The sequence below is a fragment of the Fundulus heteroclitus genome, chromosome 24 (genome assembly GCF_011125445.2).
Source record: "Fundulus heteroclitus isolate FHET01 chromosome 24, MU-UCD_Fhet_4.1, whole genome shotgun sequence".
Lineage (NCBI taxonomy): Eukaryota > Metazoa > Chordata > Actinopteri > Cyprinodontiformes > Fundulidae > Fundulus > Fundulus heteroclitus.
The window spans coordinates 23109159-23127870 of NC_046384.1; the positions used below are offsets into that span (position 1 = coordinate 23109159).

An 18712-nucleotide genomic window follows, 5' to 3' on the forward strand; every position below is an offset into this window, starting at 1 on the left:
AGTTTATTCAAAAGAGTTAAGAATTGTTTACCTCAGTAGGGAGATTGTTTTAAATTTTGTAAAAGATGTGTGTATATTTATGCATAAAAAATACCAAAGGAAGGAAGGAAGGAAGGAAGGAAGGAAGGAAGGAAAGAAGGAAGGAAGGAAGGAAGAGCTTTTAATGAAGGGCTAAAAGTTAGAAAAGAAGGGAGGTAAGACACTAGGAAGGAAGAACATAAGCAAATAGAGAAATGAAGGGGATAGGACAAAAGGATGGAAGGAAAAAAAGACAAGACAGGAAGGAAAGGAGGTAGACACAAGCATTGAAAGGCAGGGAAGACAAAGAAAGGAAAGACAAATGGAGCAAACGAAGAAAAATAAAACAAAGGTATGAGAAAGGAAATGGATGAAGTGAAATGAAGGACATAAAAAAACAATGGGATGACACAAAGAAGTGTAAAACAAATAAATGAACAAAGGACAAGAAAGGAAATAAAGAAATACATTAATGAGGGAGAGAGAAGAAAAGGAAGGAAGGACAGAAGGGGTTAAATAAGGAAGGAAGGATACAACAAGGATGTATGTATGTATGTATGTATGTATGTATGTATGTATGTATGTATGTATGTATGGATGTATGGATGGATGGATGGATGTATGCATGGATGGATGTATGGATGGATGGATGGATGTATGCATGGATGGATGTATGGATGGATGGATGTATGGATGGATGTGTGTGTGTGTATGTATGTATGGAAACAACATTTTCATAAAGGGATTAAAGTATGGAAATCCATTTTAAATTTTCTTCTTCCATATTCATCCAATACAGAAATCCATTTCCAGACTGCCAAGACTTTGGCTTTCCATTGCTTCCTTCTCTTCGGGAACTGGTTGGCAAAATATACTCAAGCTCTCAGAGTGTTGCCTTTTCATCTGAGGAGCTTGAAGGATGAATAAAAATGGTTCAAAGCTCACTTCCAGGAAACTATCAAATTTGATTTAAATATTTTCCAGATCTGGGTAAGTACGTAATAATAAAACAGACTACAGAAAGGGATTTTTTACTTACATCTTATATACATTCACAATAATGCAAGAGATGCACATGTATTATAATGCATGTAATATGTAAAAACCTCTCATGTTTCCAATCATTTAGTCTCTTTGAAGTATTCAAATTAACACAACCAAATAATCAAAGATGCAAACATTTTTCAGAGCATAGTATTTATTTTGTGTCAGTAGAGGGCAGTATTATGCAAGTGATATTTTGCAGTCTCGTCAACACTTAAACACTTAAACACATGCAACAATTAAAACAAGAAAGTGAAACGAAGGAGAAATAGAAACAGGTTTCTTTCCAAAACTATTTCTCTTATTCAGATATGAGGCGTTCAAACTGGAATCTCTGGAATCTGCCATGCCACCCCCCCTGTGTTTCATCCAAAGGTCCACTGATGAACAAATCCACATCGGTCTTGTCCTCATTGCTCAGGCTGCTTGTTTACTTAGATGCATTTTATTTTTGGTTCAGTGAGTCACAGCGTGGCCTACTCGGCGCCAAGTACCACCTCAGGAACCATCTCAGGTTATAGGCGGCTCTGAAACATAATTGCCCAGATGAAGGTCATCGCTGCGAAGGCTGCAGGCCGGAGGCTGCTCTGTGCCAGTACATCCCTGCACGGTGATGGGAGACAGCGTAACAAAACGTGGAATAAGGAGCATTCACAGAGAGCTCCATCTTTGTTGGAATACTGGAGGTGAAACGTAGTGAATATGCAAAAGATTAGATTAGATTACAATAAAATAGAAAGACCCTTTATCGACCCACAGCGGAGGAAATTCAGGTGAACCAGCAGTGAAGAGCAAATTCCTAACATAAAAAAAACTACAACATATTGCCTGAGGTTCTTTTCTGCCTTCACACATGTGAATTTGTGTGACATCACATCACTTTTTGCTGCTATAACAGCTCCAGCTTTTCTTAGAAGGCTTTCCACAAGGTTTACTATGTTTACGGACATGTTTAAACATTTCTTCCAGAGGCCCGTTTGTGAGGTCAGACACTAATGTGGGACGAGCTGGCCGGCCTCACTTTCAACCCAGAAAGATGTTATTTTGGTTGAAGCTCAGGCTCTGTAAAATTCTTCCACACCAAACATGTTTATTCTTGTCTTAGTAGACCTTGCTTTGTGACCTGAAATGCAGCCACCTTAAGGGAAGGGGCCATCTCTAAACCCAAACAGTCCGGAGCATGTAATTGTTCATAATGTCTGGAATGCTGAAGCCTTAAGAGTCGATTTCACTGGAACTAAGTGTGTGAGCCCAACTTTTGAAACAAAGCCAACACCATAATCCTCCCTCCTCCAAACTACAAACCGCTAAACCCATTCTTGTCTATTGGATTGCTAGAAAGAGAGGTTTGATGTATCTCTCCTGGCAGAGTAGACGTCTTCCCTGCTGTGGAACCCAGTGGTGGCGTTATTTACAGAAACTTCATCTGGCACCTTGCATTGCACTTGGTGATCTAAGGTTTGATTGCAGCTGATCAGCCATAGGAACCCATATTGTAAAGCTCTTTGTGCCCTGTTCTTCAGCTATTCTGAAGGTCAGAGGACGTTTCCAGCACTGTACTATCATGGTACCACGCTGGAAATCATAGAACTCCTGAGACAGATCCATTCTGTCACAAATGTTTGTAAAAAGCAGTCTGCATACCTAGATGCTGGATTTCGGAAGTGACTGAATCACCCGATTGTACTGATTGGGAGCAAATACTTCTGGCAGTATGTGAACAAAGGTAGTCTTAATTAGAATGCTGACCATTAAAAAACACTAGATGCTCTAAATACTAGAAAGGGTTCTGTTGAATGACACTCATCCATCCATTTGTTCATCTTCTGAGACCAGTCTATGTTGGCACAAGAGTCTTAGTAGATATTCTCCAACTTCCTTGTCCCCAGTTACTTAATCCAACCAGATGTGAGCTATGACCTCTCCCTTTAGTCCTGGGTTTGCTTCTAGGATCTGTTTCCAGTAATTTCCCCAGAGACAGTCTATAAATCCATTCACTGTCATACATCCACCCAAATAACCACCTGAATCTACATAAACCATCCACTGAAAAGCAACCTATAGAGACTTTTTTCCTTGGAATACCAAATCTCTTCTTAAAAAGTCGAAGCTTCTGATTGGCTCTAGAAACTATTGAAGTTGTCCACATTGTGGAAATGAGGCAAACGTGTCACGAAGGCCCAACAAACATGCTGAATACTAGACCTTTCTTTGTTACGCTACAGATAGTGCCTCAAATGATAATTATCCAATTAGGAACTAAATATTTTAAACTGTAGACTTTGTTTTGGAAAATAATTCTTAAAAAGAATATCTCTAGGGTATTTAGATTCATACATAACAGCCAAAACTGGTTGGTGTGCTTTTTAACGTTCCTTATAGTATGTTCTGTTCTGCAGCTAATGCCTTTAATGTACACTTTTACAGACCAGTATATATTAAGTAATGGCATTAATGAGATTCCTTTATTTCCTACTATAACCAAACACATTGTTCACTGATTTTGCCAATTTTCAAACTGTTTGCTAAGAAGTTTCCACTCTCATGCAGACTGGGTATGATTAAGTCCATTGCATCCGTTTGAAGATTTGGCTTGTCTCTAAAAGCAGATTGCACATCGCACAGTAAAATGTCCAGTTAATCACCAGGAGCTGTCGTGGTCCAGTGTGGAGCCGGATAACCCTGCTCAGGGTTCTATGTGTAAGGATGAGTGGCATTGTAAAGCCTCTGACTAAAATAATCAGTAATTACCTCTGGGATCCATGGAGGTTCTCCAGGGATGTTTGGAAAGAGTCAAGATAAGAAAGGAAGGTGTTTGTACAGCTCCTGCTGTCTAAAGGACTTAAAAGGACATGTTAAAGTCTTTAGTTTGTATCACTGTCCAAATGCTACAAAAGCCTCAAAAATGCCCTTTTGATTTTCACAAAAAACAAAACTAAAACGTATTATCCAGTTCAGGTTTGAGCAATTTATATACTTTACATTTTGAGGTGATCACATGGAGCCCAGAGTCCTCATCAGTGAAGCAACCCTTCAATCTATCACCAAACAGCAATCTTGAAACAGAGACCTACCTCAGTATTATTAGCCAGCCGCCATGTTGCTGCCATGTTTTCTTATGGCGCTGATGAACTTGTTACTTCAAGGCTTGAAATCGACAGAATTCTGAGCAACATTGCCCTTAATAATGAAGCTCCATCATTCATCAGAGATCAGATTGCCCCGTATGTTCCTAACAGAACACTTTGCTCTCAGAGGGCAGGTTTACTTAGCGTTTGTAAAAGTAGTAATTCTCAGTTCTGGCTCAGGTTTGGATCACTGGACTCATCCTCTGGAAGGAGTCGTTCCAAGGGATTGGTCATCCAATCAGAAGCAGACTGGGGGTAATATACCAGCTATGACATGTTAGAGAGCTAATCTAATCACGTATTCTTACAAGACCTTCTTTAAATGTCAGAAATATATAAAAGCTCTAAAAATGTAGCCTCGTGAGACCATCCTGATCTCGCGAGCTTTCAAGGTTTCACTCGCAGATCAGTCTGGATACTCTCCGTTGAAGAAAATTTGGAGCCGTTCACCAAACGAACGTCCAATCAGCGTTGGCTTTGAGGCGGGTTGAGGTGTGACGCAACGAGATGCGTGACAGTTCAGTCTAAAGAACATGGCGGCTTCAGCCGATGAAACTAGCGTTAGCGTGGCTATCGAGCAAGTTTTATCGGAATTACAGAGTATTTCTTTGCTGAGCTAACGAGCCTTTACCTGCAGCAGCAAGAGTAGCTTGGCTTGTGGTTGTGTTTTCGTCGTCGCTCGTAACAGAGCGACGACGAATCTGATTGGTTCATTTGGCCCGTCTATCACCAACATAGGCCAATCAGCTAACCAGTATTTTCGCCCCTTCCCAAAATTACTTCAACGGAAGGTTTCCAGATGGATATGCGGAGCAAATCTATCTGGCGGAGTCAGGTAACTAAAAATGTCCATGGCCAATCAAAATCTCAGACTGTTTCCACATTCAACCAGTTGAAGGAATTACAGAATTCATATTCAGAAACATCAATAATCCATCCATCCATTTTCTGACCCGCTTAATCCCTCATGGGGTCGCGGGGGTTGCTGGTGCCTATCTCCAGCGTTCACTGGGCGAGAGGCGGGGTACATCCTGGACAGGTGAAACATCAATAAATAATAAAATTACCAAAATAAGATAATCCAAATATTTTAAAAAACTTTGTCTGAGCATAAAGTCTAATGAGGTCATATGCTTTTTGTATTTTTCGATCTCTGGACGCCACCTGTATTGAATAAAAGGTTCTTTTGAATAGATACATGGTCCTATAAGGAAATTTTAAGGGACCTGAAGAAAATGAGAGTAGTTTATTTTTATTCTAAGTGTCATTTTTGACTGATTGTTTAACACAAAGCCTTAAATATACCGTCAAGTTTGTTACAAGCATCAAAAGTGTCACCACACCTGCGGCGCAGCCTACCAGATTTATGGACGATGGTCTTAAAAGATAACGGTATGTACAGATAGTGGTGCTTTTGAAAAGCAAAACACAGAAAAGTAAAAGCGATAACTAAACTCTATTTGCTTTAGCTTTTCTTTACCACATAAAAAAGCAAGTTAATTTTCTGTAGCGCTGACCAAAATCCTCCTGACACAGATTGGACAATTAGAGCGCTGATGCTAAGTGAAACTGGGTTGACGTGTGAATGACACCATTTCTATGTGTGCACTTCTAAGCTGCTGTTTACTCTGAAGCCAAAAAAGACAGGCAGCGCCTTGGCGAGAGCGACTCTCTCTTTATTTTGACTCAAGTGGAAAGAATAACTGGCGCTTTTATGCAGTTTTTGGACTAAAGTTACATGAATTCAAGCGGCGGGAGCAACTGGCCTGGCTGGATTTCAGGCCGCTAGATTGAACGTATGATTGACCCAGAGCTCAGGTTTATGCAGGTGAGATGTTGCATTTCTGTAAATGATTTCAAGCATGATGTTTGCATACATTCTTATTATACATGTTGACTTCAGCTTGTTAAGCGTTGCTGGTTTTGAAATAGATTAAAATGTTGGGGAGAAATCTTTGCCAAACGGATTTCTTTTTATTGGAAATTCCCAGCAGGACCTGCTGCGTCCAAGAAGACGAGAAGCTCTAAAAAGCTGTAACGCTTTCCTCCGGGATTCAAAGTGTGTCAGGCTGTTGTTCCCTGTGATGAATAGGCTTAGCAGTGTGTTCGTTTGAGATGCAGGCCGAGCATCTTGTGGTTATAAAATGCTCCCCCAGTGGAATACATGGAAAGTATTGTCTCGGCGAGCTTCTGGTTGCATCTGAAAGATGCCTTTTTCAGAGAAAGACATTATGTAGCTTGTAACACAACAAGTAAGGCTAGTCAGCCATGTATGAAACGTGGCTCTCTTTCCCAGAGTGCTTTGTAGAATGTCGTACAGCAGGGATGTCAAAACCTTTGGTCACGGGGGCCAAAACTGTGTAGTCAAAAAATATTCATGGGGCCAAAATATACTATTCAAAAAAACTAAATTACTAACCCTTCCAATTTTATCATTAACCAAACTATAGTCAGTGTTTCTTTAGGAAATGGATGTGTAAATCATTGTAGATAAAAACTTTAAAGGGTTTTACATTGTTGCCTTACTGAAATATGGGCCGTCCAATTTAAAAATTATTTTGTGCTTCATTTTGTGCTTGAACAGAAATTGAGTCTATTCTCAGCAATAACACAGAAATTGAGTCAGTCTTTCTTTGAAGACTGCTGTAATTTAAAAGAAATTTAAGCAGATTTTGGTGCATCAAAGTCTGCATTTGAATAAATGTCATTAAATATATGTGATCTTGTTTACTATGAAATTAAAGAGAGTATAAAGTGAAGTAAAAATGCGATGTACCGTTTTAAATTGTAAGATCTTATATTTCTACAATAAATTTGCTCTAATAAAAACTAAAAAAGCTTTTATCTACATAAACCATCTGAGCTGTTGAGCCAAACCTTTCTTGAAATGACATCGGGGGCCGCACAGAATCACTCCAGGGGCCACAAATGGCCCCCGGGCCGCACTTTGTACACCCCTGTTATAAAGCATCATAAACATCTCAAAACGTGGTTACTAGACATTTTTCTTTTCAGAAACAGATGAATGGATTGACAGTTGGACAGCAAATGCCTTTTGTAGATGGTCGGATGAATGGATGTTTGAAAATCTGATTTATTCGTCTAAAAGAGATGGCTCCAGGGTTTGAAAGAACAGCAATTATGTTGGTAAAAATGTGAGATTTTTCACAAAAATCTGAATGTTTGTATTTAAACTAAATAGCAAATTAACAATTCTTTCAAGCAAAGTTCACACTGAAAATGCTAAATGGTCTCAAGAGGATTTCTTGATCTAAATGAGAAGCAAAAGAAACCCTTTTGAATCAATTATTGAATGTGAAACCAATCATAACATAATGAAAATTAACAACAACACGAAAACTGCTTTGAAATTTTTTTTAAATGAATTTACCAAAAGTGAACTGATAGTTTGTCACTAGAGCATTGGAGCTTGGCTTTTTTAATGTCAATAAAGCAACCCTGCTGAAGCTGGTTTTCAGCATTGGACTTGGTTTTCATGTCTAATGCAGTTTTTTCCATTTGACCAAACCAGAACAACCCACATGCTGGAAATCCAGGAATTAGGTAGCCATGGCAACAGAGCAGGTTGTGGCGTCCAACCCTAGCCAAGTGGTGAAAGGGAAAAAACAGAAACTCAAAGGAGCAAAAGTTTTAAGTCATTTCTCTGGAAACCATCACTGATTGAACTGAATATTGTTACCTGTTAGTTGTGCCTCAGGATTTATGGGTTTCATAAAATGCAGACGTCATAAAACACTAAAAACGATGACAGTAGACTACTGACTTCCTGTACGTATAGCCTGGAAAGGTTTGGAATTGTATTTAAGTATTTTTCAGATATGGATTAGTGTGGAGAAAAAAAAAAAAAAAAAAAAAAAAAAAATATATATATATATATATATATATATATATATATATATATATATATATATATATATATATATATTTATCTCCAGACATTTTATTCTATCCCAATGTCTGAAAGTTAAATCAGTGATTTGCTGTGTTAAACACTGAGGTTTTACCAGTGTTTATAAAGATGTGCTTGTGGCTGTGATAAGGGTCTCAGGTAAAACAAAAACACCTGGAGTCACATTTGGATTCTGTCTGTTCTGTACGGGCCATGTTTGGTTAAATTAGAAAACTGCAGTTTGTTGTCCTTTTAATTAAATATTGCCTAGTTTTGGTTTCCTTCACCGTAAAACACAGTTTAATTAAAAAACTTTGTGTGCAGAACTCATTTCTCATCAATTTATACTCATTTTAATTAAGTTCTAGAAACTTTTAGATAAAAAAATGCTTTATAACTTAAAATATTTAATTGGAGACTTGTGCAGATCAGTTTAACCTCATTGGCAGATTTTTTTACTTTATTTATTTTTTTTGCCATGGATGTGGCCAAACAAAACCATGAGCGAATTCACTGTTACGATTAATGGGATGTAATCAGTATTATACAAAGCAGGACTTCCCAATACTGGAAGTTGAACACTGAGATCTGGTAGTTGTTTGATGAAGCAAACATAAAGGTTTCACCCAGAAAAAAGGTCCCAGTGTCCTGAGTAATAAGTCATGTCAAATTATAATTGCTGAATTTTATGGTTAACAACATGGAAACACAATAAGGAAATATAAATAGTAGCTGGAGATCCAGACAGGATGCTCCCTGCAAACAGATCAACTCTAAAGGCCGATTCCCCAAAAATACCTTAGTATTACATCCTCTCAAAGTTATGAAGTGCAGAGTTAATGTTTACAACTTTCACATAAATTTTTTACGTTCACAAAAGTTATATTTTGAGGCAACCAATTTGCATACCGTTTATTTTTAAAAGTAAAGTCAACTTAATGCATTTTACATGCAATATTTACACTCAGATTTTAAAGTGTAGGTAAGCTTTTCATGATGAACTGCAAAAACAAATGTAGGACTTCTTTTAATATAACAGCTTTAAACAGTAAATAGTGTGTAATATATGCGTATAAATTAAAACCTGAAACAGGTTATCTTCGTCTATCTATGAGAAATGGTGTCATAGATAGACGAAGGTCCCTTATCGCACGTTTTCACAGTTAGTCTGATGAAATTGGCCGGGCCGCTACCATTGAGCATATTGGAGTTTCCAAACGTTAGTTCATATGTTTTATATTGAAAATACTAATGCTGTTCTACGTAATCAAATGTTAAAGCATGGAAATGTATCTTCCTTAGGTTAGTAGTAAAAAATAAGGGTTAAAAAAGGGTGGTTTAGATTACATTTGGAGTCTCTCAAAGCAAGCTTCAAGATTGTATCAAGGCAGTAATAGTAAACAAAATTTTTAATACCTTTTCATTTTGGTTGAAGATTATAATAGAACATACATCTTAGAAATACTCCTGTCTGTAAACGTATGAAAGTAGAAATGAAAGAAAAGAAAAAAACTATTTTGGAAAATGATCAAACAGAGAAACCCTGAAGGAAATTAGAATACAGATTTAAGGGATAAAAGCTGTCAAAGCTGACCTGACCTAATGTTAGAAGTAAGTGTTGGAAGTCGATAGAATTTATATAAGCTGAAAAATCTTGAGACTGGAGAGTGACCAAGTCAAAGTTCAGACTAACGTGGCATTCCATTTTCAGTCGGAACTTTTAGTTTTTTAAAACTGGTTGTCGGATCCAATATGGCAGCTCATCACATCAACAACAGTGAGCTTTGATGAAAACATGTTTATTTTACTAGACACAATTGTAGAAGTGCGTCTAAAATCAGTGTTACATGTAGCCGTTGCAACTCTGGACAAATTAAAAGTGGTGTCTGCATGAGGAAGGTACAGCTTTAAACGACGTTGATAAGAGGTTCTATGAACCAAACCAATGCTTTCCTTGGCGTCACCATATTGGAATCATGACCTTTTGTTTTTAGGCTCTTATTTTGGAATGCTGACTTCTCCCACTGTGTTAACTGGAACGCTGTTTACTCGGGTTCACCCCATCCCCAGCTCCAATTTTTGATATTCGAGGTAAATGGAAAGCAACATAAAAGCCAGGAATCTGTGGTGAGAATTGAAAATTATTTAAATATTAATCTAAAGCTGACTGAAAATAATTGCATAATTTCCCTTCTAACATGCAGACATGTGCTGCATTGTGTTGGTCCAGCATATGAAATCCCAATAAAACACATTGAGGTTTGTGATTGCAAGATGAAAAATGCTGAAAAGTTAAAGGGGTGTGGATAAGTAGGAATTCCTCTTTGTGACTGAAACCTTTCTGAAGAATCAACGGTCCAAATCAGAGGAGCTGCTAGGACTACGATCTTAGAGGCAGAGCGGTAGGCAACCCACAAAATGATGAAAGCAGCGTGAAGAGCTGTTTGGCTTAAAATCTCCAGAGGATTCAGTACTGCAATCAGAGAGCGTGCATACATAATGTGAAAACAATAAACTTCCATGTGTTTTAAAAATCATATACTTATTGCTGCTTGTTATAGAAATGCGGCTTTCAGGGTACTTTTAAGTGCATCTTTACTGAAGAAATGCTCACAAAAGTCACAGATTTTGGTAAACTTTGTTATATTTCTAATTTTCTTCCTAAAACTAAATCCTGGACTTAAGGATATATATAGAGATTCTTTTCTCAAATAAATCAAAGTAAACCCCTTAGTGACCAGCAGTGCCTTCCTTTCCTCAGACTGTAAGGTCAAGCTTCCTTTGAGTCAATTAACCCACTTCCTTATCAACCAAACATTGCTCAGGGTGTCCAAGATCAGAGCCCTGTGGGCTTCCATCCAGACAGCGGGTTAATTGCATTCACCTCATGCCCAGGTGTAAATCAGCTTTGATTAGACAGCAGCTCTGAAGTTCTGCTCTTATCTTATGCATGCAGCTGATGTGCTCTTGGTTTGAAACTAAGAGCTCTTTCTTGAAAGCCCACATTATAAAGAAAACAGGCATGGAAGAGTTGAAGGTAGTAAATCAACAGGCTATAAAGCTCTGAAGTTCTTAATAATTAATAAGAAAAGCAACACATGACGGTGATAAACTAAAAATGTTCAGCTCTAGCACCCTGTAAAGCAGACCAATGAATGTCGGCCCAGAAATATGCATCCCCGTGAAAACAGAGCGCCAAAAATGATGCACGATGAAGCGAGGATGCTACTGCAAGCTTTTTCTGTGATGGCTGCAGAGAGATTTTGTGCCTTTGGGACGCTGGTGAACTTCCGAATCATCAGGATAGGTCAGAGAAGGAGAGATAGAGATCATTTCCATGTGGTTTCTTATTCCGCCTGTTAAATATTTAATGGGGAAGGGAAGAAAGTCCAACACAAGCTTTGAGGATTTTTTCCTTCTACCCGCTTTCTTCTTCCATCACCTTCAGTCTCTGTTACTCTTTCTCCTGAATTCTCAGACTTCTTTACTTTCTATGATTTTGCTCACATTCTCCCTCATCTTCATCTAGCTATGCTGCTCATTCTCCTTCCAGACACATCTGTGTTGCTGTATGTCAGATAAATACTACGGTCACTGGAACCTTGTGGATGCACATACTGTTTGAGCCATTATTTACACTCCTAGCCTAGTATGTGGCGATAATATACTTGATCAACCATCTATTTTTAAACTACTTCTACTTTCTGCAATCCCAGAGTTTTTAGCAAGCACAAGGACTTCTCCATCCTTACAAGTGTGTCATACAACTGCCAGCGGTGTAACAATCCATATATAGACATTGATTAAATGATTAATGGTCCAGTTACATCGATGCAAAATAAAAACACCGACCCATAATGTTGTTTTTAAGATACGCCTTTATTTTGAAATTCACAAGGCATAAAACCGGTGAGCGGGTCTATTATTTTTTTTATATAATCTGAAAAATGCTGTTTTTCATTTAAATTTAGGACTTCAGAAATAAAGTGGCCACATCTAATTAGTTGTTTTTTTGTGTGGGTTGATATGAATCTAAATAACAGTGTTAGAAGAATACATGATATCCCATCACACCTTTGCAAACTTGTGAATTGAATTTAATAGAAATCGTATCGTAACAGACTTTTTGATACCGGCCATCATCGTATCGTCATCCAAACAAATCGATATAACACCATACCGTGATAAAACTGGTGATTTTCACTCCCAACAACCGCTTTCCACAAGTACAGAGCTTGCTCAACAGGTATTCACAATCAACAGATACCTGTAAAGGTATTTTCTCTGATAAATCCACAGTGGAAAACAGTAGAGTTTTCTATCTTATTGTAATGATTCGCGACGTGGGACCCAGGATTCAGCCAGAAAAGCAGAGGTTTCAGAAAAAGGCTGTTTATTAACAGAAGAAAACAAAACAGACCCAAAAATGACCGTCAAACCAAAAAGGGACGGCACGGTACAAAAACAGACGGGTCAGGCAAACTCAAAGTCACAAGGCAAACCAGGTCAGCGACTCACAAGCAGTCTGAAAGAGGCAGGAACAGAAACAGGTGCTTAACAGGTCCGGCTGGCTCAGATCTTCAAGGACAAACAGGGTCAAAATCAACAGACAAAAAACACCAACATGGTTATGCTGGACGGAGACTCGCCCGAATGCGCGAAAAGATGATCTGGCACTGATGACTGGTCTGAACACAGTTTATATGGAGGTGGAAACGGGTGAAACCGGTGAGAGATGATTGCAGGCGGGGTGGAGCTGAGCAGGTGTGCAGAGTGAGTAATCAGACCAGGTATCAGTGCCGAGATCCTAGCAGAACTAAAAAACAAGCCAGAGACAGAACATAAACAATAACAGAAATCAAACAGGAAAGAACCCACAACAGAAAACTACACAGTGGCAGAGACTCAAACTATTACCCTTTTGCAGGCAATATGAAGAGATACCACAGAATACTTTAGTTGACGAAACACCTTTCTAGGTTAAGAGATCAAGCTTTGAGTTTTACAGAGCTGTCGTTCTCTGAGGCCAGACCACAGCAATGCTTTGTTACAATAAATCATTAGTCTGGACGTCTTCATTACACCTGCGGCAGGACTTTTTTTTTTATCCTTTTATCATTCTTTCATACCTCGTCTGACAACCAAACCCGACCTTGACATCAATAAATCAATGGAATGTCCCCTTCATTATCAGTTATGTCCGTAAAACTGTATCAGCTTGATGTAATTTGCAGGACACACTGTCTGCTGCGTGTAAAAGACACTCCACACTGCTACACACCTTCAATAAAGACAAGCAAGCCAATGAATGAGATCGGAGACTCAACTACATTTTCTTAGAGCGAGCCAATCAATCACCATCAGGCTGCACAGTGGGAGGGTAGCAGATCTTTGCTGGCTGGATTTTGGCAGAGAGAGATGTGTTTTTTTGCAGCGCAGAGGGGAGAACCTTTGGCTTTTCCAGTTTACTGGCTAAATGGGACATTTTCAGTCATTTTGTAATCTACTATAGGATTGACATAGCAAGCAACTTTTACATCTGGAAGACTTGCAATAGATGTAAGCAGCCTCTGAAGGAAAATATCTGGCCATCAGGCCTTAAGCCCAAGCACATTCTGGTCATCCAGGTTATAAAACACCGCAGCAAGTCCACCTCTCACAGTGGACTTTATAATGTTGGACTAGCTGAAGTAAAATGAAGGCTTTCGAGTGGCCTTGTTAAAGTCCAGATTGAAATTGGTTTAAAAATTCCTTCACACCAATGAAAAATATTAATTGTAATTAGTCTAACTGCTGCCGACTGTTTAGTTCAAAAGGCGTTTATTTCTTCACACAGGATTAGGCAATTTTCTACCTTAATAAAGGTTATTTTTATGTACTACGCTTTCTATTTACTCAGGTTAGAAAATACTTCTTCAAAGCATGACTAATTCTGCTTAACTCCTACAAGAAAAAGTGGGAATGTTTTAAGAAATTTTATATGGTATATTATAAATACATATGTAATATAGCCTATTAAATGTTGAAAAGATAACTGGTCTTTCAGAAGTTTAAAGAAGACTGTTTCATAACCCAGGATTCTAATACCCAGACAGTGATTTAAGGGGAAAGGGAAATTCAAAGTTCCTGCATCCCTTTTTTTATCTGTCAGAGAAAAGAGATCTGGCTGTTGACTGATCTACAGAAGGGACGTGGATTTGGGTTTATTGAACAGTATTTCTACCAGGTGATCAGGCTTGTTGTGAGCTCGGTCAGGCAAACATCTGGCTGGTTGCTTGGTTCAGTTTCTCAGCTTTGCAGCCCCTTGGAGACATAGTCACCATGAGGTTCTGATCAACCAATCAGAGGCAGATCAGCAAATACGAAATTCTACCAGATTCCACTTTATTTTTATATTGTCATTATCGCCTGGCTGAAGATATTTTCAAATTCAATATTTCAACATCAAATCATTGAAATCAAAATCAGATTTACATTTCTGTGTTTAACTGATACACTAATCACTTTTTCAATGTGGCGATAAATGAATTCACTTTAGCATTTTGAAATGAGCAAAAGGGATGATTGATATAAGTAACAGGTGTTGATGGGCATCAGGACAAGACTTCTTTTGAGCAAAATGTGCAGACATAAAATGTTCACATTTTGACAATTCAGGACAGCCTCTGCCAGCAATAAGAGATTTTTTTGAATTGTCCAAAAGGGACGTCAAGGAAATCAAGGAAGTGAACATCAGATCTGGTGTGTTGTGAAGATCGAACTTTCCGGCATAATTCATGGAAAACTGTATGGAATTTAAAATGAAAATGAAAAGGATGGCATGGGAAACCGAAAAATGTTGGTATTGGCAGCTGAAAATAATCATTTACTTGTAGAATCCCATAGCACATAAAGAGCCCCTCAGGACGCTTTGTGGTTTCTATTAACTCCTCCATCTTCATTTGCGCCCTTTTCTGTTCCCCTCCCGCTTGTTTGCATCATTATTTTTAGATGGGTTTGGGGGAAGAGTCTGCGTTCCCTTCTTCAGGGCTTTCTCAGTGACACCTATCTATTTGCATTCAGCCACTTGGCAGCTGTAAAGACCAGCTGGTCACTGATCTGCTCGACAGCCTCGCCTCATTGTCCTCCGCAGGGATTTCATACGGAGTCTTGGACCTGTTCCTTCTCTGGTGACATGCAGAGCCATAATCCCATAATTTAGACAACGCGATGCTGCAACAGCAGATATCATGGAAGGGATCCTGGTCCCTGAAGTGATACAGTAGAAATAGTTGCGTGACATCAGGGGTAAAAATATCGCAGGTTTCTGTGGGAATATTATAGTTATCATGCATGCTCTTCTGAAATCAAACTATACCAGAAGGCTGGCTGAGTAGCAGAGTAAACAGGAACAGCAAATAACGAGAGGGTAGTAAGTAATAGAAGTTTCACAACAGGTTGGTAGTTTAAATGTAGCTGGCGGCTCATTGTAGATCATTTTGCAGTTCATCAGTTCTAAAGGATTTTTTTAAATTCAGTTTTGTCAGTTCAGACAAAAACAATTCATCCCCATGATTTGATCAAATAGTCCCCAAAATGGGTTGTCACTGGGCCTATAGACCTACTGCGTAGTTAACATTAGTGTCATGTCATTATTCTTTGGGTTGTGTTTAATCACTAACAATAAAATTAAACGATGCAGGAAAAGTTAAGATAGATCTGCAAGGGTTTTCTGTAGTAATCATGATAATAGAGGTTAATGTCGGTTCTTGAATTAACTAATTAGTTATCATCTGATCCACAAATATCGTGTCAAAATTTAGGACACCTTGGCAAATATTCAGTTCTCTATTCTCTATGAATAAATGTCAATATTTTGGTGTTTTACATTTTTATCTCTGGAAAATAATGTGAATAAACAGAAGTACAATGGCAAATAACCTTCTGTTACTAATTAGATATAAAACAGCAAATATCTGTTTGGACACCACACCTCACCATACATCTCTGGAAATATGCATTGGTTGTTAGACCATTTATGTATATTTAAAGGGAACACGATTTAAAAAAGTAGAAGTTCTTCTGAGACCAAGATGTACTGGCATTGTGCAACAGTTTATTTTCCATGATATTGCACAAAGTTTTGGTTAAGTACAGTTATGGCCAGCATTGATTTGCTCTGAATCCAAATGTAGGTTTTAATAAGCACCTTTAATTTCCAAACTCAATCCAACTGATGGTTTCGAGCAGCATCATTTCAAAACTAACCAAATCCATCCACTCTCTCACAAGCCTTCACCTTTTATTTTGAAACTCTAACTCGGTCAGCTGTTGACGCATCCTGACCAGACACAGTTATGAATCTTAAGCAGCCGCTTTTATTTTGAAACTACAACCGTTTGCTTACAGAGCCGCCAGACGCCAAACCGCGGCTTTTATTCTGAAACTCACACCACACCCCTTGGTTGGTTGCCAGCAGCAGCGTTTACTTAAAAAACGACCCCCTTAGATGCTGTCGCTGACGCGGCTCTTATTGTGAAGCTCTTACCGGAAGCAGTCGCGGCTGCGGAGCGTGAGCTTGACGCTCCGCGCTTTAATAATCGCTCCGCCAGCGTCTGTGGAGGCTGTTGTGACAGGGAGAGTGGCTGGATCGAGGCTGCAGAGCGACACCGAGGCAGCGGGAGAAATGACGGCGTCCAAGGATGCGGTCAGGAAAAAGCCCAAGGACTCTCAGCAGGATGAGGTAGACCGATGAATACCTGCTTTGCTCTGATGTTGTCATCATTTCTAGGATCTCAGCTGTTTGGACCCTCAGGCAGGCAGGCAGGCATCCTGGAGCATGGCCACAATAGCAGCTGGTCAATCCCATTCTTAGATATAACATACACATGTGATTTACACCTTCATACATCACATGTGTATATGACAGAAGCAAAAGTGCATCCATCTTAATGTGAAAAATAAGAGTTTTAATCATGAAACCAGCTTTGTGTAGATAAGTGAGTGGCTTCCCCTTGTAAGAGTGGAGTTGGGATTTGATATGGACAGTTTTAGATCCCAGGTGAGAGCTGCAGCTGCAGCATCACACCCCAGAGAGAGTCATTTTCTATCTCTCTGGAAGATCTGTCGCCTGTCTGCGAGCAGCGAAGCCTTCAAGTCTGCCTGCACACAGCTATCAGCCTCCTTCAAGCCCAAGCAAGCTGACATTTAGTAATGGGCATCTTCAACAGGTTCCAAAGAAAGAGTTATTCTGGACAGGCAGGGGAAAAGGCTTTTCCTGGAGTCACTTTTTCTTTCTTTTCTATTTTTCTTTCTTTAAAATAGGTGGAATTTTGTAAATTTTATTCAGTTTGTTGTGCTGCATTATTCAGGTCTTCTCTGTCTCGTTTGCTGTACTTTTTTGTTGTTGCTTATTTCTCTAGTTTAGCTCCTTTTTGTGCTTTATCTTTCTCTGCTTACAATTCCAGTCCTTTAAAAGCTCATTTACGTGGCTTGGCTCTCAATTTAGCTCTTTTTGTGTCCGTTACCTTTTTAGTATGCCTTTTATAAGTATAAACATTTCGTCGTTTTCTCGTAGCAGACTCCAATGTCTGTTAAATTGTGAATAAACATGATAGATTATTGCATAACTGGTGAGGGAAGGAAAATTACACATGCTTCTGACAAAAATCTATTTAGACATAAATACTCTTGCCTACCTTTGGCTGTTCTAGCTCTCATTTATGAATTTATAATATTTTCTGTCCTTTCTTGTCGATTTTACTCGCTGTTGAGTTTCTTCTTACATGTTTTGCCAATCAGCTTCCTGCATTTTATACCAAAAGCAAATAAGATAAGATAAGATGGGCTTTATTGATCTCACAGTGGAGAAATTCACTTGTCACGCATCGGCTTAATAAACAAAAGAAGGTGCCAAAAGGAGGAAAAGGTGCATAAGGTATATATAGAGTGTGTCTACATTTATACAGTGTATCAAAAAAATGAAATAAAAGTACAATGGAAATAAAGCAGAAATTTAAGATGAATTATGTACATTCAGGTGACTTATATATAAATGGATTGACGTTGTACATTAAGTGGTACCAGGTAAAGAACAACAGTGAGGTAGTGAGATAACTACACAGCTGTAGTCGCTTATTTAACAGGAATATTTGCACAGTGTATTAAATAGACTTGCACATTACTTATTACAGTTATGGTTACAGTTATAGTGCAGCATTGTATAATCTGATAGCAGCAGGAATGAATGACCTGCGGTAGCGCTCCTTTCTACAGACAGGATGTCTAAGTCTGGCACTAAAGGAGCTGCTCAGCTCCTCTACAGTCTGGTGCAGGGGGTGGAAGGTGTTGTCCATGATGGATGTGAGCTTGGACAACACCCTCCTCTCAGCCACTTCCTCCACAGAGTCCAGAGAGCAGCCCAGGACAGAAGTGGCCTTCCTCACCAGCTTATTCAGCCTCTTTCTGTCCCGCTCTGCGCTGCCTGGAGCCCAGCAGACGACAGCGTAGAGGAGGGCTGAGGCCACCACAGAGTCCTAAAAAGTTTTTAGCAGAGGCCTGCTCACTCCAAAGGACCTCAGCCTCCTCAGGAGGTGGAGCCGGCTCTGGCCCTTCTTATACAGGGCGTCGGTGT

General features: G+C 39.0%; 1 protein-coding gene across 2 annotated transcripts in view; it reads left to right on the forward strand.

The window, feature by feature from the left end:
* LOC105936510 (inactive dipeptidyl peptidase 10) overlaps positions 1 to 18712 on the forward strand; it is a 94921-nt gene that overhangs the window by 8850 nt on the left and 67359 nt on the right. Inside the window, exon 1 of one of the 2 annotated variants that reach the window (XM_036127946.1) lies at positions 16676 to 16822. The exons of the other annotated variant lie outside the window; for it this stretch is intronic. Within the exon in view, the coding sequence (XP_035983839.1) occupies positions 16766 to 16822 (57 nt within the window). The 5' untranslated portion in view covers positions 16676 to 16765. Of the gene's footprint in view, positions 1 to 16675; positions 16823 to 18712 lie in introns of those variants that run through there. 2 annotated transcript variants of the gene reach the window in all.